General features: G+C 32.3%; 3 protein-coding genes across 4 annotated transcripts; 2 read left to right on the top strand and 1 right to left on the bottom strand.

Moving 5' to 3' along the window:
* The first annotated feature begins 11116 nt into the window (after window positions 1-11116).
* Window positions 11117-14634, top strand: LOC105637853 (putative protein phosphatase 2C 6). 2 transcript variants are annotated; one of them, XM_012221493.4, is made up of 5 exons: window positions 11117-11735; window positions 13245-13526; window positions 13667-13772; window positions 13847-14177; window positions 14258-14634. In XM_012221493.4, the coding sequence occupies exons 1-4, from the start codon at window positions 11259-11261 to the stop codon at window positions 14161-14163; spliced, it is 1182 nt and encodes a 393-aa protein (XP_012076883.1). In that variant the 5' UTR covers window positions 11117-11258; the 3' UTR covers window positions 14164-14177; window positions 14258-14634. The 2 variants fall into 2 exon arrangements, with proteins under 2 accessions (XP_012076883.1, XP_012076882.1); XM_012221492.4 differs by having other exon boundaries at window positions 13847-14634.
* Window positions 14635-16358: 1724 nt separating this feature from the next.
* Window positions 16359-17609, top strand: LOC105637852 (pseudo histidine-containing phosphotransfer protein 2). Its single transcript, XM_012221491.3, has 6 exons — window positions 16359-16467; window positions 16577-16707; window positions 16809-16877; window positions 16959-17030; window positions 17115-17187; window positions 17277-17609. The coding sequence occupies exons 1-6, from the start codon at window positions 16408-16410 to the stop codon at window positions 17340-17342; spliced, it is 471 nt and encodes a 156-aa protein (XP_012076881.1). The 5' UTR covers window positions 16359-16407; the 3' UTR covers window positions 17343-17609.
* A 1229-nt stretch (window positions 17610-18838) lies between these two features.
* On the bottom strand, window positions 18839-21054 carry LOC105637851 (protein IQ-domain 26). Its single transcript, XM_012221490.3, has 3 exons — window positions 20036-21054; window positions 19743-19943; window positions 18839-19634 (listed from the first exon to the last, which is right to left on the bottom strand). Exons 1-3 carry the CDS (start codon window positions 20429-20431, stop codon window positions 18933-18935), a joined length of 1299 nt encoding a protein of 432 aa, XP_012076880.1. The 5' UTR covers window positions 20432-21054; the 3' UTR covers window positions 18839-18932.
* Window positions 21055-21834: the final 780 nt, after the last annotated feature.

Genomic DNA, 21834 nt, shown 5'->3' with positions numbered 1-21834 from the left:
TGTAAGTAATAATTATTATTTTAATTTAATGATTTTTTCGGAAAAATTAGTATTAAATTAAAGTAATACAGTTAATTTATTTAATAATTTAAATAAATTTAATAATTTTTTTAAAGGATAAATTTAATAAACTTTTTAAAGAACCTAAAATTCTAGATGTAACAATTGTTACGGAAAAGACGATTCTCAGTAACTAATTGACCACGGATGAAGTAAACCATTCATGCATCTGTATTTGTCCTTAACGCACGACCATGTTTACTTTTACTATTTATAGCATACTTTGCTTTGATTGGTGTATTTACATTGGAGGATTTGGAGTTAATGGATAATTTAAGTTGACCAAACATATATAATATGACTAGACTTCCACTTCCAATCATCTTCCCAGTTAATATCAACCTAATCAAATTCCATTATGAGTTCAAGTCCAAATTCTCTTCTGTACTTTTCATTAGAAGAACTTGTCATTGATAGATATTTTCTTAAACTGAAAATAAGGATTATAGAGAGTGAAAAAAAAAACAATTTCTAAATAATTTTATATTTAAAAAATGTAAAAGTACTAATAAAAAAAATAAATAACTTGGTCAACCGTAAGTGATTTAATTGGTATTTCTACTCTAATTACGGTTAGAATTATATGAACATATGAGTTATCATATTTATATCAATTTATAAAAATTCTTAATCTTCACATTAACCCATGTATAGCAATATGAAATATATGACTTACTCCAACTCAAAATAATGAAAATTACTATATATGGGGAAAATGCAAAGCACCAACATTTTTTTTTTTTAAAGATTTTTTCACCTAAAATAATGAATTTGCTGATCAAACATATTATTGGAGCATAGTAGAATGATCACATTATCAACATACCGAACCTCATCGCAAAATGAATTTTTATATTTTAAAATTTAATTATAGAATAGTGAGAGTCAAACATATGTTCCATAAAAGTAAATTTCAAAAATTTGTTATTTAATTAAAATTTCATATTTCTATATTGTATATAAATGAAGTTAAATACAGTTGAATCAAATTTTATTATTAATAACTGCAAGTAATTCCTTAATATAGAATTTTTTTTTTTTTTTTTTTTTTTTTTGAAAACGAGAATTCTAAGCTTCTAACCATTATAAAAAACTAAAAAGAAAAGAAAATTGAAATGTTTAATAAGAAATGGCTCTTTGCATTATTTATGAGTTTGGTTAGAGGAATGTGCATATCCCCAGTGTCTGATTTCATCTTTTTTTTTTTTTAATATTTCATCTCTGTTTCATTAATGCATAATATTATCATTTCTAATCGCCGGAGAGAATATAAAAAGAGCGAAAATATGTATAGATGATTGAAAAAAATAATCTCCTTATACAAAATAATAAATACTACAAAACAAGTAATGAAAAAAAAAAAAAACGTTATTCCGGTCCTCTTTTCAACCGGAGATGTTACACCTGCAGAGAGGGCAGGAGTTGCAGTTAGAGAGCCAAGAGGAGATACAGGCTGCATGGTATACGTGACCACACGGGACTCGTTTTCCAGCTCGACCCGATTCAAAACTTTCCATGCAAATGGAGCACGTGTCATGATCAGTAGAAACCGTCGGCATATCGGCGATCAAAGACTCTGATACGGAGACTTGATGGCCAAAATTCGGCGGCAAAGTTAAAGCCTCATCCATGTCAAAGCTTACGTCGATTAGGCACGTAGAGAAAGCAGTGTTGGAGTCTGAAGACACTGTCGCCATCCTGAAAGAGAGAGAGAGAGAGAGAGAGAGAGTAGTGACAGAGAAGGAGAAAGAGATGGTTTCAAAGCAATTTATGTAAGCTTTGCTTTTATAGAGGAATTTGTGGAACCCAAATTTGAAGATTGCACGTGGTTAGATAAGGAAACCGCAGGGAAGGTGAGTCTGCCTAATTAATAATTGCAGTAACTTTATAAAGCATCGATGGAAAAACAAGAACACTTCAAGCCGTCAGCACTCAGCAGCCATTAGCAAAATATTAAAAAAAATATTATTAAACCGATATATTATAATTGAATAAGCGGAAATAAAGTGTATTCTCAGATATTAATTAGTTAATTACCTAAAATGAATTTTAAAAATAATTAAAATTGTAAAGCAATTCCAAAAAATGTATTTTTCTCCAAGAATTCAATTAGGAAAGCGATAGTTTTCATTTATTGAGACATGCAAGATTTTGATGTGGCCGCCAAACAGACAATTGGCTTGATATGTTAGCTTTGGCAACTGATTGTGAAAATACGGGTTGCTCATTAATGAAAGTCGCCATAAAATACCAGATGACACGTGTGTTTCGGACCACTCAGCAACAACAGACACCTAAAGTGACTAGCAGGATATTCGGTAATGAGCAGGGAATGGTTATACTTGGTTTGTCTACTGTCCACTGTAAATCAAACGTCTCATTCCTTTCATTCAACATACATCTCAATTTAGCTAGGGTTTGCAATCCAACGACTTTAATTGGAACAATTATTAATGGGAAAACTTAATTAACAGGCGAGTTGATTTAATTATGGGAGTACTTGAATATAAAAAGAATAATCTGAAAGCCGGCCAATTGAGAATTTTCCATTTCAAAAAAAAAAAATGTTGCTATTCGATATTACAGTATATCCACTATCAATTCAATCTTAACAAACAATTTTCTTTCATTAAAAAATTTTAAGAATGAAAAGAAGATGAAGTTAACCGGGCAATTAATAAGAGAAACATCAAAAAAAAAAAAAAAAAAAAATTCCGATCACTGTCAACCGGAGATGTTAATGTTATGCCGGCAGAGAGGACAAGAATTACAGTTGGCGAGCCAAGTAGAAATACAAGCTGCATGGTAAACGTGGCCACATGGGACTTCTTTTCCAACTAAACCCGATTCAAAACCTTCCATGCAAACCGAGCAAACGTCATTTGGATTAACCGTTGGCATACCGGAAACCAAAAATTCTGCTTCCGAGATTTGACGCCTGAAATTTGGTAGAAAAGCTAGAGCATCGTCCATGTCAAAGCTTACATCTGTTAGGCAGCTCATCAAGAATGTAGTATTGGCCATATTCTTGAAATATCGGTGAAAGAGAGAGATGATAAATAATTAAGTGATCTATGAGTAGTAATTCATAGAGCAATTCATTTAGATCCCAAATTTGAAAACTGCGTTTCATGTGATAAGTGATACCCCTTTTAACGTATTTATCAAAGGAATTACACCTTCTTACACTTTCCTTGTCAGCACTCGGCAGGCCTCACCTCCGAACTTTTTGTTGGACTGTACTCGCTGTCTAGAAGAAACAATACTTTTTTTTAGTATTATTTTTTAGAATTAGTGCCAAATAACAAAGAGAGCATAAAATTATTAATTTTACTCCTAAATTTTAACTATAGTAATTTTATCACCGAGTTGAATATACCCTTATCGTTATCGAGTTGAATTCGAGCTCAATTGAGCTCCGCTCGTGCAAGTATTTTCTTTAGATCACTGTCAATGAGCTTTCAGCAACAATGTCAAAGTATTTGATCTCAGCTGAGATCAACGGATCCAAGCCAGAGAAAGTGTATTTACATTGGAGGATTTGGAGCTAATGGATAATTTAAGTTGACCAAAAATATATAATATGACTAAGATTTCCACTTCCAATCATCTTCCCAGTTAATATCAATCTAATCAAATTCCATTATGAGTTCAAGTCCAAATTCTCTTCTGTACTTTTCATTAGAAGAACTTGTCATTGCTAGATATTTTCTTAAACTGAAAATAAGGATTATAGACAGTGACAAAAAAAAAAAACAATTTCTAAATAATTTTATATTTAAAAAGATGTAAAAGTACTGATAAAAAAAAATAAATAACGTGGTCAAACATAAGTAATTTAATTGGTATTCTTACTCTAATTACTATTGGAATTATATGAATATATGAATTGTCATGTTTATATCAGTTTATAAAAATTCTTAACATTCACATTAACCCATGTATAGCAATACAAACTATATGACTTACTTCAACTCAAAATAATGAAAATTACTATATATGGGAAAAATGCAAAGCACTGTAACATTTTTTTTTATAGATTTTTTCACTTAAAATAATGAATTTGCTGATCAAACATATTATTGGAGCATAGTAGAATGATCACATTATCAACATACCGAACCTCATCGCAAAATGAATTTTTATATTTTAAAATTTAATTATAGAATAGTGAGAGTCAAACATATGTTACATAAAAGTAAATTTCAAAAATTTGTTATTTAATTAAAATTTCATATTTCTATATTGTATATAAATGAAATTCAATACAATTGAATCAAATTTTATTATTAATAACTGCAAGTAATTCCTTAATATAGAATTTTTTTTTTTTTTTTTTTTTTTGAAAACGAGAATTCTAAGCTTCTAACCATTATAAAAAACTAAAAAGAAAAGAAAATTGAAATGTTTAATAAAAAATGGCTCTTTGCATTATTTATGAGTTTGGTTAGAGGAATGTGCATATCCCCAGTGTCTGATTTCATCTTTTTTTTAAAAAATATATATATATATATATTTCATATCTGTTTTATTAATGCATAATATTTCCATTTCTAATCGCTGGAGAGGATATAAAAAGAGCGAAAATATGTATAAATGATTGAAAAAAAAATAATCTCCTTATACAAAATAATAAATACTACAAAACAAGTAATGAAAAAAAAAAACGTTATTCCGGTCCTCTTTTCAACCGGAGATGTTACACCGGCAGAGAGGGCAGGAGTTGCAGTTAGAGAGCCAAGAGGAGATACAGGCTGCATGGTATACGTGACCACACGGGACTCGTTTTCCAGCTCGACCCGATTCAAAATTTTCCATGCAAATGGAGCACGTGTCATGATCAGTAGAAACCGTCGGCATATCGGCGATCAAAGACTCTGATATGAAGACTTGATGGCCAAAATTCGGCGGCAAAGTTAAAGCCTCATCCATGTCAAAGCTTACGTCGATTAGGCACGTAGAGAAAGCAGTGTTGGAGTCTGAAGACACTGTCGCCATCTTGAAAGAGAGAGAGAAAGAGAGAGTAGTGACAGAGAAGGAGAAAGAGATGGTTGCAAAGCAATTTATCTAAGCTTTGCTTTTATAGAGGAATTTGTGGAACCCAAATTTGAAGATTGCACGTGGTTAGATAAGGAAACCGTAGGGAAGGTGAGTCTGCCTAATTAATAATTGCAGTAACTTTATAAAGCATCGATGGAAAAACAAGAACACTTCAAGCCGTCAGCACTCAGCAGCCATTAGCAAAATATTAAAAAAATATATTATTAAACCGATATATAATAATTGAATAAGCGGAAATAAATTGTATTCCCAGATATTAATTAGTTAATTACCTAAAATGAATTTTAAAAATTATTAAAATTGTAAAGCAATTCCAAAAAATGTATTTTTCTCCAAGAATTCAATTAGGAAAGCGATAGTTTTCATTTATTGAGACATGCAAGATTTTGATGTGGCCGCCAAACAGACAATTGGCTTGATATGTTAGCTTTGGCAACTGATTGGAAAATACGGGTTGCTCTTTAATGAAAGTCGCCATAAAATACCAGATGACACGTGTGTTTCGGACCACTCAGCAACAACAGACACCTAAAGTGACTAGCAGGATATTCGGTAATGAGCAGGGAATGGTTATACTTGGTTCGGTACACCTACAAATAGAGCAAGATAATGGGTGGATCATGCCTAAATTAAATTATGTCTCTATCTAATGGCAATACGAATAAGTTTAATTATAAAAATAATTTTTATATTAAAGTTTAAATAAGTACTGGCAATATGAATCGGCCAGCCTTAATTCACATTTCACTTCAAGTCTTCTCTTTCTCTATCAAAAGCCATGCATTTTTTTTTTTTTAACTGCAAATCTCAGCGGGATGACTCTTGCCATAAATAAATTAATTGAGGAGGAAAGCCAAAATTTAAAGATAAATAAAACAATAATAGCTCACGTGGTAAGTTAATTCCCTTCTTTAATATATAGTATATAGTTTTGTATTTAAATGTTGAGATAGTCAAAGTATGAAGTTTACGACTTGCACCACACCGAAGTGGTTTCGGTCAATCTCCCTTTGCAGGTGAACTATTGCTGTCAAATCAGTCAACACATAAGATTAAAAATTTGAATTCCTTATGAACTTAATACAAAAATAATTCAAAGAAGTACAATCCTTAATAATACTTTTCAATTAGAGATATGGATATGAAAATGAAATCTGTGACTGTAACCATGTGAACCATGAGTCCAATTCCGTAAAACCAAAATAAACAAATAATGTCTTCCTATTGACTGATTTTCGTTTTGCAAAATATTTATATATTAGAATAATAGGAAGGAGTTGACCGCGTTGACCAAAAAAATTAATGTTTTTGACTGTTACGAATTTTCCATGCATATCACAGTTAGGTAGAGGCAATATAACGAACCAGTTTTTGTAAGGTGTTAATCCTCTCCGGACTATATAAGTCGTAGTTATTTTTTTACCCTCCATCCCAAATAGTAGTCTTATTTCTATTTGAAAAGTGTAATTTATATTATTTCAATAATCAATTTTTTTCTATAGTTTTTCTACTGTCCGCTGTAAATCAAATGTCTCATTCCTTTCATTCAACAAACATCTCAATTTAGCTAGGGTTTGCAATCCAACGATTTTAATTGGAGCAATTATCAATGGGAAAACTTAATTAACAGGGATTGAGTTGATTTAATTGTGGGAGTACTTGAATATAAAAAGAATAATCTGAAAGCCGGCCAATTAAGAATTTTCCATTTCAAAAAAAAAAAAAAAAAAAAAAAAAAATCGGTGTTGCTTTTCGATATTACATTATATCCACTATCAATTCAATCTTAACAACAATTTTCTTTCATTAAAAAATGTTAAGAATGAAAAGAAGATGAAGTTAACCGGGCAATAATAAGAGAAACATCAAAAAAAAAAAAAAAAAAAAAAAAAATTCCGATCACTGTCAACTGGAGATGTTAATGTTATGCCGGCAAAGAGGACAAGAATTACAGTTGGCGAGCCAAGTAGAAATACAAGCTGCATGGTAAACGTGGCCACATGGGACTTGTTTTCCAACTAAATCCGTTTCAAAACCTTCCATGCAAACCGAGCAAACGTCATTTGGATTAACCGTTGGCATACCGGAAACCAAAGATTCTGCTTCCGAGATTTGACGCCTGAAATTTGGTAGAAAAGTTAGAGCATCGTCCATGTCAAAGCTTACATCGGTTAGGCAGCTCATCAAGAACGTAGTATTGGCCATATTCTTGAAATATCGGTGAAAGAGAGAGATGATAAATAATTAAGTGATCTATGAGTAGTAATTCATAGAGCAATTCATTTATAACCCAAATTTGAAAATGCGTTTCATGTGATAAGTGATACCCCTTTTAATTTATTTATCAAAGGAATTACGCCTTCCTTACACTTTCCTTGTCAGCACTCGGCAGGCCTCACCTCCGAACTTTTTGTTGGACTGTACTCGCTGTCTAGAAGAAACGATACTTTTTTTTTAATATTATCTTTTAGAATTAGTGCCAAATAACAAAGACAGCATAAAATTAGTAATTGTACTCCTAAATTTAACTATAGTAATTTTACCACGGAGTTGAATATACCCTTATCGTTATCGAGTTGAATTCTAGCTCAATTGAGCTCGGCTCATGCAAAAATTTTCTTTAGATCACTGTCAATGCACTTTCAGCAACAATATGAAAGTATTTGATCTGAGCTGAGATCAACGGATCCAAGCCAGAGAGAAAACCCATATGGTGTTTTGTTTTGTGGCCGCTTAAATGGAACATATAATTTATGGGTAACGTTTCAAGGTACGTTGCCAATTCCTTACTACTTCAAAGCCTTTGGAGGCCCAGCCCAAACCTTGGCCCCTTCTCATGCCTATCCCAACGAAAATCAACTAGATAAAAAGTCAAAACCTCTCCTCAGTAGCGCATCCTCATTAATCGAAGGCATCCAATCACGGCCTCCTCAGTTCTCGTACTGCATCAACGTGGCCTTCTCTGCAACAATCAATCTAAATATCCAATGGACTAATTGTTGATGTAGTTTTTGACATTGATGGATTTAGAATTTTTTCCACGTCGATACTAAAATATTAAATATTTTTGTGTGTGAAAGAGCTCAATAATAAAAATAAGTATATTCAATTGAATAATTACACTATAAATATAAGCAAATTACAAAAATAACCCTCTTCTATAATATAAATAATGTAGGTTTAACAATTTTAATAATTATATCACCTTAAAAAAATAATTATATTAAAACCAATGATTAAGAAAATCCGGTTTAGATTATTTCAAATCCATGGCTAATAAAATATAGTTTTTCTGTGTCATAAAGATGATCCACTATTTTATTATAGGTTTACATATAATTGCATTAAATTGCATCTTATGTGAATAAGAGTAGAAAATAAAAACACATAAATTATAGCAAAATTAATTAAATTTTCTTAAAATTTGTAGAAAAAGAAATCTGATAATCTTTTTCGGAAATATGAAATATAGGATTTGATAATTTTATATATAAGGTCAGAATGTTTGATTCTTTTTAATTTATAGAACGTAAAAGTTTTTAATTTTTTTAGTAAAACGTGCTTTTTGAAAATTAAATTTATATTTTTATCCTTATAGAAATTGAGATGGTCATCCCGTTAACATCTTATCAATCAAGATTTGACAATATTAATAATTCTTTTAAAACTAATCATTAAGCAAATCTGGTTTGGATTCCCCAAATCCTCCAAATATATCTAATCTATAATTAAAATAAGAATTAAGATCACATGGTTTAATATTTATTATATTTTTATTAACTCCTAAGAGGCCACCACAAACCACGATATAGATCAGGATCTATCAGCCGCTTGTCCAATTGGTGATGGGGCGGATCTTTCTAAAAGAAATATATCAACTTAACTAAGAAGATTGAGCAGAACATAAATGAGCCGAATCAGTTCACGAATTGTTCGACTTGATTCGAAAAAGATTTGAAAAAATTCAACTCAAATATAGTTAAAATTGACTCGCTTAGCAAATGAAGTAAATTTGAATATGTTTAAACTTGATTCATCTCGGCTCATTTATATATCTGGATCAAAGTGGAAACAACGTAGATTTAATAATAAAAAAAAAAAAAAAACGAGGATTCATGTTGGGATCAGCTTGGGGCTAGCACAAAAAGTTTATTGATGTAGTTAAAGTTAATTAATTTCGAATTAATTTAAAAAACGTGTTTGGTGAGTATTTTTAAAATAACAGCGACTGCCTTGACTGAAGTAAATGATCCTGATCAATCAATATCAGTTGAAAATTACTCTTACCAGACGAATCTACAACGGTTACCAGCGTACCAAACAACCGAATATAGGTGTCACTCTCTCATTTGAGTCGACCCTGGCCCAAACCAATTGATTGATTCTTCTTACAGCAGTTTCTTTTCTTGCATAAGTTTCTTGCCTTAAGGATGGGCCCCCCTATGTCGACGTGTCAGTTCTCGTGACATCAACAATATTTTCCTACTTTCTTAGGAAACCTAAACCAATTTCAAACGATAATTTTCATCGGATATCGAAATCAAACATAATTTTATGAGTTATAATTCAACTCAAATTTTTTATTACAAAACATGAATCTTTTTTATAAAAACATGAATTTTAATGGTTTAATTTCAAGATTTCAATATCATGAAATAAATATTTGATTACAAAACTTTTAATGCTAATCTCAAGAAATAATCTTTTTTTAAGAGAAATAAATGCTATTATAAAGAAAATCTAATTTTAATTGATTTTAAAAAAAAGGTAATAGTAATATCTACTCGCACAATAAATTATATTTTATCATGTTACCAAACATAGTATGACATTTGACTGTAGTTTATTAAATATCGCATAAAGCTATATTTGATAAACTATAATAAAAGGTAATATAATTTAATTAAAAGCATTTATAGTATAATGTTATAATATAAATTAATAAAATAACTATTTTTATGGGAAAATATAATGAATTACTTTTAATTATGTTGCATTTGTTTCATTATAGTTGACTAAACATAGCTTTAATTTTGTTTTCTACCAAAAAAATATACATATTATTAATTATTACATGTTAGAGGAAAGCATGAGATGTTGAAGGAAAGGAGAGACTATTCTAATTGTACATACCATACAGAATTAAGTAATCAACCAGTGATCGTTGGATTTTAATTTTCAAAGCATATAACTAAAAATAACATTTGAATATTCGTAATCAGTTAGATCTTTAATACTACATCCATTGCATTAGATTTAACAAATTTTTTTTATTCTATTCATTCGGCATACTTAGAAATTCAAAATAATAATTATTTTATTATAATTTTAACATTGCCTAAATATTTCTATTAAATTTTATATCAATTAATTAATCATTAATTAAAGGATAATATATTTAGTTATCTTTATTTTTTTATGAAATTAGTATGATTCAGTTATTTTCTTAATCTTTTATCTTAATTCTTTATAGAAAGCGCAAACTTAGCTTAGAGCAAATCAATCATTATTTAGCATGCATATTTATATTACAAACGTCAAATTCTACCTAATGGCTATGGCCCCCCCTATTTCTAAACTGCCACGTAGCTACTAATCAACACTGTGTACCTTTTTTATTTGGTCCACCTAATGCTTACCATGTATTTTAAATTTCCAATTAATCCTACGTGAATCTAGGACCCGTGAGTCTAAAAATCTTAAATTATCCAATTAAAATACGCCACATCACTGCTTTTCCAATTCTACCCAAACAGTATGTCAAATAGTGTCGTGACACATCAATCATCTTGCGAGTGCACTAATTTTATCATGGACATGCAAGGAGAAAAGTATTTCGTCATTGTCGTACATGTACCCTTGACCGCAAAATCAACCAGCGTGGCACAGCCAAGATGAAGGAAAGACACGTGGCGGTGCTGCAGCTGAAAAAGCTAATGAGTGCGACCTTACACATATACCGGGGAATGTGACTGTTTTGCTATTTTTCCAATTTCGCTAGGCAGGAGAGAAGCGTGTTAAACCAGACTCAATTTTGCCTCACACGTGTCAGTCTCCTATCTGTCTCTTCCGCTTCTTTTATCCCCTTCCTCTCGCTCCCTCTCTTCTCCTGTCTATCACTACTCGCTGCTCACTGAATGGAACAATCAGAAAACGGACAACTGGAGCGAGTCGACTCAGTTCCATACTCGGAGCTAGCTTCAACAAGCTCTGGCTTATCTTCAATACTTAGCACAGAGGATTCTCAAAGTGTTACTAGCTCCGGAGACATCTCTACCATTAGTGGTAGCCCTGGCGAGATTCCAGCCTCGGTGGTGGTAGATGCAGTGGTACCGAGATATGGGGGGGCCTCAAGGGAGGAGGAGCTCACCATGACGGTACCGGTGACGGTAAGGGAAAAGTGTGTGGGCCGGAGAAATAGAAGAGTGAGCTGGGGGTTCGCATCGGTGATTGGGAGACGACGGGAGATGGAGGATGCCGTTGCCGTTGTGCCGGAATTTATTTCATGCACGTGCGATCGCGTGGGAGGATGTACGGCTCCTGGTTCTACAACTTCCGCCGAGATCTCGCCTATCCATTTCTTCGGGGTCTACGACGGTCATGGTGGCTCGCAGGTATTAGCCATCATTCATCCTTATACTCCAAATTAAATCTGTAACATTTACATTTTTTATATATTTAACAAAATAAATTTATTTTGCTATATTAATTTGATAAACTGAAGTTTGGTAACCTATGAATCTATATTAACAAGTTGACTGAAAAGTATACTATTATAATGATCAATTTATACTAATAGCATGTTAACCCTTTCTTTGGATGAAGAACAACAAGGGGAGGGGAAGAAGATAAATGAAAAAAACAAAATAAAGTGTTTTTAATCTAGTTATTTTTTTTTTTAAAAAAATTTCTTTTCAAATTGAAAAAAATTATTTTAAAATTTTACTTTTTCTTCTTTAATTTCCTTTTGTCTGTCCAAACAAATAAAGTGTGAATTTTTTTTAAAGCTACAATAATGAGGTAACATACGCGTCTTCCTTAGACTGGTCCATATCTCTAGGAATTGTGCCCGTCTTACGTATTTCAACATTCACGTTTAATTAAAAACCGTGCATATATATATATTTTTTTTGGTGGATTAAAGGGATCTCTAAAGCTACAGGAGGCAGCATATATTCTTTTTATTATTAGCTGAAAACATATGTAGCTAGCGTCAAGGGGCGTTTTCGGTGATCGTCATCACAAACGCATCATCACTGCGCTTTAAACTTTTTAAAGTGCTGGTGTATCATAGACTATGATATAGGGGATTTCCTTCTTTGCTGGAAGCAAGAAATGTGTGGGACCAGATGATGTATACATATAAGAGCCACGTGTAAGTTTGGAAAACGGCCGGTGGATCCTCTTTTATTCTCTTTGGACTATGGTAGCGGGCTACGTCATGATGATTGTAGTAGTCACCTTAACAATATTATAGTGGTCAGAGGCATGCCACCTGTCCTGCAATAATTGGCACCTATGAGTCAGCCCGATCTATTAGATTTTTTTGTTGAAGTTTAGGTTTAGTTTTTCCTCTAGGGCCCATAGCCTGCGTAGAAATGTTTTCTCTCCGGCCCAAAGACTAATGGTGATCCAACTTCCATCTAATCTTTATTTGAACATTTGAATATAGTAAAGTAATCTAATGAATCAGTCAGTTCTGGTCCTGTATATTTAGTGGAAATTTCTCATTTCAATCATAATATACTAGGATGCAAACTTCTATAACTTATTATCCGACAATCTGTTGATTGGGGGGTAGTAAGTAGTCCCAATAATACAAGTTCGATTCTCCAGAAATCCACTTACTATGAGGCAAAAAAAACTTACACTCTGTGACCCGATGGGTTACTTCTGGTTCAACTAAAAAAATTTAAAACTTCATTAATTTATAAAGAGAGGTGGCTTGTTACATTGAATTGGAGAGCATAAGGCAATTATATTTTGTGAATTCAATTTCATGTTTATATTTTGTTTGTTGCGCTACTGTTAGAAGTTGATGGAGGCAAAAAGAAAATATTAGATAATATGGTTAAAATGGTTGTTAAAACCCAGCTACTCTATTGTTTTTGATGTTTAAGTAGGTGGCTAACTATTGTAAAGATAGAATGCATGAAGTTATAGCAGAAGAATTTGATCGTGAAACAATTGATGGATATGAATGGCAAAAAAGGTGGGAAACTACCTTTTCCAATGGTTTTGAAAGGACTGACAATGAGGTATTGGCAGAGGCATCAGAAATGGTTGGATCCACCGCAGTAGTGGTGGTTTTATCCGGTTGCCAGATTATTACATCAAACTGTGGTGACTCAAGGGCACTGCTTTGCCGTACAACTCAGATTATCCCTTTAACTGTTGATCATAAGGTCATGTGCATCTAAATCTCCTCTTTTGCGTGCTTTCTATTACTTAATACTCAAATGCTTCAAGTTATGTGCACAATGTGCAGTCATTTTTGGCTTAGTTGAACAAATTCAGTGATTTGGTATGCTTTTTGTTTTATTAGCCAGATAGACAAGACGAGCTCATGAGAATTGAAGGAGGGGGAGGAAAAGTGATAAACTGGAACGGTGCTAGAGTATTTGGAGTCCTTGCTATGTCCCGAGCAATAGGTTTGTCGTTTTTTTTCTCTATTCTCTGCTTATGCAAAAACTATTTGCCTCTATGAATTTGGGATTTTTTATAGGTGACAGGTACTTAAGGCCATGGATAATTCCAGTGCCTGAGATCAGTTTCATGACAAGGAGCGAAGAAGATGAATGCTTGATATTGGCAAGCGATGGTCTTTGGGAAGTGATGAGCAATGAAGAGGTTGGGGAGATAGCTCGCCGGCTATTAAGAAGGTGTCGCAGAACACTAATGGTATCTGATGATGAAATATTGCCTGCGCAAGCTGTGGCTGATAATCTCACTGAAATAGCTTATGGAAGAAATAGTTCTGACAACATTTCTGTAATTGTTGTTGATCTAAAACACAAGATAAGACGCCAAGTCAGACAGTAAATAAGCAGGGAATAGTAAGTCAATTTCTCTTCCTCTTCTTATTTTCCATCAAATCTAGTGTTAGTAATATTGTCTCTAATCCTTTTTCAATCAGAGGCAATGATTTCCTTCTGATATTCACACAATCGATAGCCACTGTCAACTATATGCAGTATAGAGCTTGACTGGCAACCGACTGTTGTTTTTGCAAGAAGGCTAAATCAGTCCTTACCTGCATTTGGTTTGGGCTAGAAACAAACTAACTTGAAGAAATATATTTACAAAGAAAAAACAAAAAAATGCCAAGAAGATAATATATATATATATATATATTTTTCCCTTGTGATAAGCATCATTAATTTTTGCTTCTTTCTACCAATGGACGGTATGTTTTTCATTTGGGTTTCTTCTTTGTATTTGTGAGGAAGGTGAAATTTTTGTGTCAATCATGTTGCTTGTTTGATTTAAAAAATAAAGATTTTTCTTGGGAGACTTGTTGTTTTCTTTGATCTTAAATATTTCTACACTGCTTTAGACATATGATTAGATGAGCTTTAATCTACCTCCAAAGAGTATTAAGATAGTTACACTTTAAACAATTTTTTATTTTTTATTTATGAAGAAACTTAGCTTAAACAATCTTTATTTTCTTCTGTCACCAGCCACTCTGACTCTGTTAATGCACCACTGAGTAATTAATTATATAATGAATGGTGATGTGAATTGAATCGTGATCAATAAACACCCTACAGATATTTAATTTAAGCAGAATTATATAATTACAATTTCAAGTAAAAATTGCATCAAGAAGGTAATCATGTAGTGCAAATTACATGAAAGCCCACTAAGGGCAGTTTAATACATAAAATAAAGGAATTGCAAATTAATTAATTAAGGAATGAAACCAATTGAGTATCTATAGTTGATTTTTATATTTATACATAAGGAGGTTTTAAATTTAAATTCTTTTGACTATAAGAGTTTTTTTGCCAATTTAGTGTATTATTACCATTTATTGAATTCCAACCAATGAAAAAATTGATTAAAGATTGGAAGGAAATATCAAATTAATGACTTTGAGCATTAGAAAGAATAATTATTTATATATGTTCGGCAACGGTCTTACGTAGCTGGATGTTATTTTTAAAACTATTTCGTAACATAGCTTTCGAATTAATTATTTTTTCGAGGTTAAGATAACGTTTTATAAAAAATTAACCTTGTAACGAATCCTAAATAAAAGAATCAAAATAAATGGATTCCTCGAACCATATATTAATATCCTTAAATTATTAAATGAGCTAAAAAAAGAAAGTTAAGGATTGAAAAATATCACTTTCACACACTTTTCGTGTCATGTAAAAAGAAAAAAAAAAGTACTTAGATGGTTCAAGATTGAATTTTTGAATTTTATATTTAATTAGTTTAATTTTAATCATGGCTCCAAATAGGATTGCAAATTCTAATCTTAATGGAAGGCCTAATTGTTCAAAATAATGTTTTTAATATGCAAGTCAAGAGATAAATAATGGTTCTATGTGTTGAAGTAATGGCGTCGCATTGGAAGTAAAATGTTCATAAATATTCCCAGGCCAGTATCATATAACACAGTGTCAATGTCTCTTTATTTTTGTTAAGGCAAACAAATTTAAGATTCTAACGAGGGTTTAAGTTATTGGAAAACATTATAATAATATTAATAATATTTTTAAATATATCAACTCATTACCAAAAAAATATAAAATCCAAAATATGCCAAAAACCGAAACTTATTATAGAATTTTCCATGTCCATTTGTCCCGAAAAAAATCTACATTCATTAATTTTATGATCTAAAAAAAATATAAAATCGGATACGGTTTTGTGAAAACCTTTAATATGCAAATCTATAACTTTCAACCGGAAGATATATTTCGATGCTTCATCTATACATAATTCTTATAGTACTACCATCAAATTGACGGTTACATATTTAACTATAAGTTCTTTTCAATTTGACCGTTAAACGTGTCACGCTATTAATTTATAATAGAATCCCTGAATTATAAATGAGCAATGTGTTTCATTCTGATTCATTAACATATTTAACAATCATGGGGAAGTCAGTACGGAATTATTTTTGAGACATAAAATTGTAATCTTACTTTTCAGAAATAGTTAATGAATGCTTGTTATTTGTGGGCTTGGTAACTTTATTTCAGCTATATAAACTCCTATTTGGTTTGCCAATAATGTATCATCAAGCTAAAACATTTTTATCTCGAAATGGAGAACCAAGCCTTGCTTCAACAAATTGCCGCCATGAGGAAATCTTTCTTTGATGAGGTCTTCCTTATTTATATTTAATATAGAAACATGTCCTAGCTTCTTCTTCTTTTTTTATCCTTTTAATATATTTATTTCAGCTTTTCTACTATATATTTTTCCTTTGCAGGGAACTCTCGACTCGTTTTTTGTTCAACTGGAACAACTCCAAGGCCCTGATGATCCAAATTTCGTGGAGGAAATACTGACTTTGTTCTTCTCAGACTCCATGGATATGCTAGCTACTGTAGAGGAGAAACTGTAAGTAACTTCAAATATTAATTAATTTGAATGACGGAAATTATATTCCAAACAGTTGAAAAATCATTTGGTAATTCTTTTTCGTTCATGCATTTACGCAGGACGAAGAGCCCTGTCGATTTCACTGGAATTAACAAGATACTTCATCAGCTGAAGGTCAACAGCGCGAGGTACTTATATGTGTCTGTGTGGAAACACACGCTTCGATTTTATTTTTAGCATATGTTACTGAAAAAAATTGCAATTTTCAGCATTGGAGCTAAAAAGGTTAAGGACAAAGTGATTGCAATGAGGAACAATAGCAAGGAACATAATGTGGAAGGGTAATGCTTAATTAAAGAATGTTTTGATTTGAATTAATTAATACTTAATTATCACTTGTACTCATCTGAATTTGAATTGAACAGTATCAGAGTCTCCCTGCAAGAGCTGAGGATGGAATATGAGACCCTGAAAGGGAAGTTTGAGCCCTATTTTGAGGTCGTTTTTACGTTTCCACTCCAATTAACACATAAACAATATTTATTCTTGTTTTTATTTTAATTAATTACTTAATTTCTTTTTTTCAGCTGCTGAAACAAGCTGGCCCTCAAGAGGGAGAAGCACTGCCTTCACTGTACGGCGGTCGTTTCTAGAAGGCGACAAAATGGCTTGGATGGTGGCCAACAATTGCTCTATCTGCAAATTAATCCACCATTTCTATGTTTTAAGTTGCAGTAAAATAAATTCCCAGGAAACTGTGTGTTTTTTACATTAGTACCCTTTTGCCTGAGTTTGTTTCCTCTGGGAAATTAGACTTTTTATTTTGCATTTTCCTTTGTTGTATTCAATAATCCATAAGGAGCATCCTCCTTATATGAACTTTCAATTTTCATATGAAACTGAGTTTGTTTTTGCTATAATTTCTCGTTTTGCTTTGTCCTCTCCAATTACTTCTGTCCAGGAAATTCAGATATCGCGAAATTCTATAACAAAAAACCAAAGATATATTTATATGTTTCTTTAATTAATTTTTAAAATTTAAATAATAATAATAAATTTTGCCATTAATATTTTGTATAATAATTTGGGGAAGAAAAGAAATATTTCAGGGGAAGGCAGGCGCCACAGACAAGGTGTACAATGTTATGTAACGAAATTTCCTAGGAATTATAATGGCTGGACCAACTAAAATTAAGGCCTGTACCTTTTGCAGCTTAGGCCCGGTCTATTTGGGCTAATTAACCTATGCGTTGAAATTTGTCTGTGGCAGACTTTTTTTTTTCTTTTTTTTTTTTTCAGGGGTCTGTGGCGGACTCTTGAATGGAGGAGATATGCTAAATTACTCTTTATTAAAAAGAAAGTGTAAAAAAAGATTTTTTTTTTTTTTTTTAAGTCTAAAGTTCAAGCAAACTAGATGGCCTAATTCACCAAATCGATTAAAATTTTTATAATTAATAGGATCTAAATTTGAGATATCTTATTTCCCAAATTTTCTACAAAATATGAAAAAATCAATTAAATTAGTACAATCAAGTCGTTTTTAAAAAAATTAAAAAGATTTGTTTCTGTTTATCAAAATATAAAAAGGCAAAAATGAGAATGAATCCCTAAGTAACATATGTGTGTATATATACATTAATAATTGAATAATTAAATAGCGTTATGAATAAAAAAATTGAAATTAAATAGCGTTCATACAGAAGGGAAGAGTCGCAAAGAGCGTTGGGATTCAAAATGTGTTACAAAGACATCCCTTATCAGCACGCTCCACGAAATGTTCAGCTCAAAAGACAGTGCATCATTGCCTAACTTGTCCCTGTTTCTTTCTAAGTTCCAAAAATTTTATTCTTTTCTTTCTTTTTAAAAGGGCTTAAACTTTGTCTTTGATGATGGCAGGGCAGCCATATGAAAGACAGAAAGAGAGTTTTATCTGTAAATTAAAATTTATTATATATTCATAGGATAGTCATGAGCTAAGCATCAAATCAAAAAGTTAATCATTATTAGCAAACATTTGAGTACTTGATTGATGTGACTGTTTCGCAGAGTGCGATTATTCTTGTCCATACACAAAACAACTCAGCCCCTTCATGTTAAATGATTTTGTACAAGCAAAATTCGCTTAAAATTTAAAATTTGATTCCATCAATAGCAAATCTTGAATCGAATGCATTGAGAAAATTTTCAACTACAGTTTGTTTAAATATATTATGTCACTGACTTATATAACATCTAATTAGCAATCACCTTCTCTGCAAATAATTTCTATCTGCTGCTCTAATAAACTCGGAACACCTATCAAGTTTACCCAACACAGCATTCTTGAAATTAATGGCTTCTTGAACTTGTGAACAGGACCTTTGCATTCTAACACCACTTATACTATTTCTTGATTCCATTAACTCATTGAGTGATAATCTCTTCTTTGGCCCTGGTTCAGGCCTCTGTTTTGGAGCACTATGTGATCTCACTTTGGCTTTGAAAGATTGAGTATTAGCCATATAATTGGGGAAATTGCCAAATTGCCTGAACAAGTTATCTGCACAAACGCTCTTGGAAGGTGTCAAAGGAGGATTAGACAATCTTTCGGAGTTGATAAACCTGGGAGTGCTTTGTGCAGTAGAGAATCTACATTCATCACCTGTTAATCCCCAATCGGAATCTTGAAAATTTCGAGTGTCGAGCATCGATAAACGAGGTGGAATTCTTGATGGGAGTGGAGAAGGGAGTGTTTGGTAAAATGGGTCATCACTGAAATCTGAAACTGACGTGTTAGTTCTACGAGATCTTGATTTTGGCCTGCAATTATTACCTGTATCAACCTCCACTATTTTTGGACTTCCATCAATGGAGTTTATTAATGTAGCTTGAAAGTCTAGTGAGCTTGAAAGTCTTCTACTGTGAATAGAAGCTGTGTGTTCACTTCTCGTTTCATCAAATCTCTCCTGAAAATCAATGAAAGACCCAAACTTTAATACGCTGAAAATTGTAACGTAATCAAATGTATTTTTGACTATCGTCGGACTGAATTTACGAAATTTGGAAAAATATACCATAGATTTTCGAGCTCGAGCTTCGAACCGGTTATCAGCTCCATTCAGGTTTCTGGTTCTTTGAGAACGGACAGTGGCTTGTGCCCTGATAAGAGCTTGCATACTATGGAGAGTTGCAGTTGCTTGTTTTCTTACTAAATAGCCTCTAAAATATGCTTGTAATTTCACCAATCCTTTTAATGCTCTTAGTGCTTTTCTTGCCTGTATTAAAATCCAAAATAACAAAATTAGAAGACAAAGAACATAAATTGCATACTAAAGCTTAATTGGTTAGTAAAATGTCGCTCAATTACCAAATAACCCCTAAAAACTGTCTGAATCTTGACAGCAGCCCATCTCTCTTGTCCGCCACCAAACATTGTATTACTGCCTCTGCCCTGACTCGTAAGCCTCACTACTGCAACCGCAGCCTGTGCAGCAGCAACAGCAGCATCAGCCGCCGCAGCTGTGGCTGCTGCCACCGCTATAGCATGCTTGCTCTGTTCTTTCTCTGTTTCATTGTAGTATGATCTTATCCAAGCAGCCTCTGCTGGAGATATATTAGGCGGTATAGTAGCCGGATTGTAACATAACCCAGGTGAGTCTCTACCTGAACTATACCGGTTCTTGTTTTTCCGGTGATAATTGTCTTTATTGTTGTTGTTCTTTATTCCAAACAGACCCTTTAGCCATCTTGTAGCTTTACCCATTACACTAGAAGTAGAAAGTGGGTAGAAAGCAGAGTCCAACTAGAGAGTAGGAGAAAAATCAGGAGACGTTAAGACTCATTTTAGAGAAAATAGAGTGTTACAGCTCATAACACAATCTTCCGGCGGACTTTTAAAAGAAAATCTGAAAGGGAAAAAGCGGCAATATTTGAAAAAGGAAGAGAAAGATTGAAATCAAAAAGGCAAAGGGAAAGGAATATAAAATACTGTCAATGGCTCGTGAAGATGTGCATTACATGACAAAAACACGCCGCTGGAAGATGCAGAGATGTTATGGGAACTATATTATATGTATTTATTCAAAACACTCAAGGGAAGCTTAATAATAATTGTTGAATAACAATGGAGAATTGCTATGTATAATGAAGGGTACTTATGACCAATACAAGAATAAATTAATAGCTTTTTTCTTTTTCTTTTTTTTTTTGTTTATACGTATTTTTATAGTTACCTGGTCTAAATAGGTAAATTCCTCGATAATAGAATCATATTCTCATTATTAATTGTAAAAGGGGACGGAAAGAAAGTAAACATAAAGCAATAAAAAAAGTGAAATTCTTCGAATTTTCCTTGCCCCAACGAGAAACCGAAGGACTATTCTTTTTTCTTCAAACCTTTTCAAATTTCAATTGAAAGAAAGAATACACACATTCATCTCTCTCATTACGTTTTGGAGCTATGCGTCCACGAAAAGAAAGATACCTCAGTCTGACAACCTCGTGAAGCCCTTACATTTTTATATCAGAAAAAAAAAAAAAAAAAGACTCTTTAAAGATTATTTTTCTCTCATAAAATGAAATATTTAGTAAAGTACTAATCTTTCCTTGTCTATCTCTGAACTAAGGTAGAATCAATCAAAGTGGGTATATAGTGCATATTTGCCTTTTAACTTGCAAAAGGAAATGAAAGCATATGTCACTGTAAAATTTTCTTTTTCTTTCCATGACATTAAATGCACAAACCCAATGAAACTTTCTTTTCTTAAGTAATTTAGAGATGACAGAGCAGCTCCAAGCTGCAACCCTTTTCTTTATTCTCTCTCTTTCTCAGTTTCTTTTTAAAGGGTTGAAAAGATCTTTCAGTTGATTAATGGAAGTGTAGCAGAAGAAGCATGTAAAAAACTGCCATCATTAATTCTTTTTCACTGTTTCCATTATTTCTTTCTTTTCAAATTGTTCTTCAATTATTTGTATATGTAATGTCTACTAACTTAACTCTCTTGTCAATTTTTTCCACTCTGCCCCTTCCTCTGACTACTCTGTTACTCACAGCTTAAAGATGAAAACAAAGTCTCTTCTATCTTGCTTGTACTTTTTTAACCAGACGTCCGGACCTCAGTCATTTCGTTATCATTTATTTCTTTTATGCTTCAGTTGAAAGAAAAA

The sequence above is a fragment of the Jatropha curcas genome, chromosome 8 (genome assembly GCF_041381405.1).
Source record: "Jatropha curcas cultivar XTBG-Jc1 chromosome 8, XTBG_Jcur_1.0, whole genome shotgun sequence".
NCBI classification, from domain to species: Eukaryota; Viridiplantae; Streptophyta; class Magnoliopsida; order Malpighiales; family Euphorbiaceae; genus Jatropha; species Jatropha curcas.
Note: the sequence above shows the minus strand (reverse complement) of the source record. Positions and strands in the feature narration are given on the sequence as shown.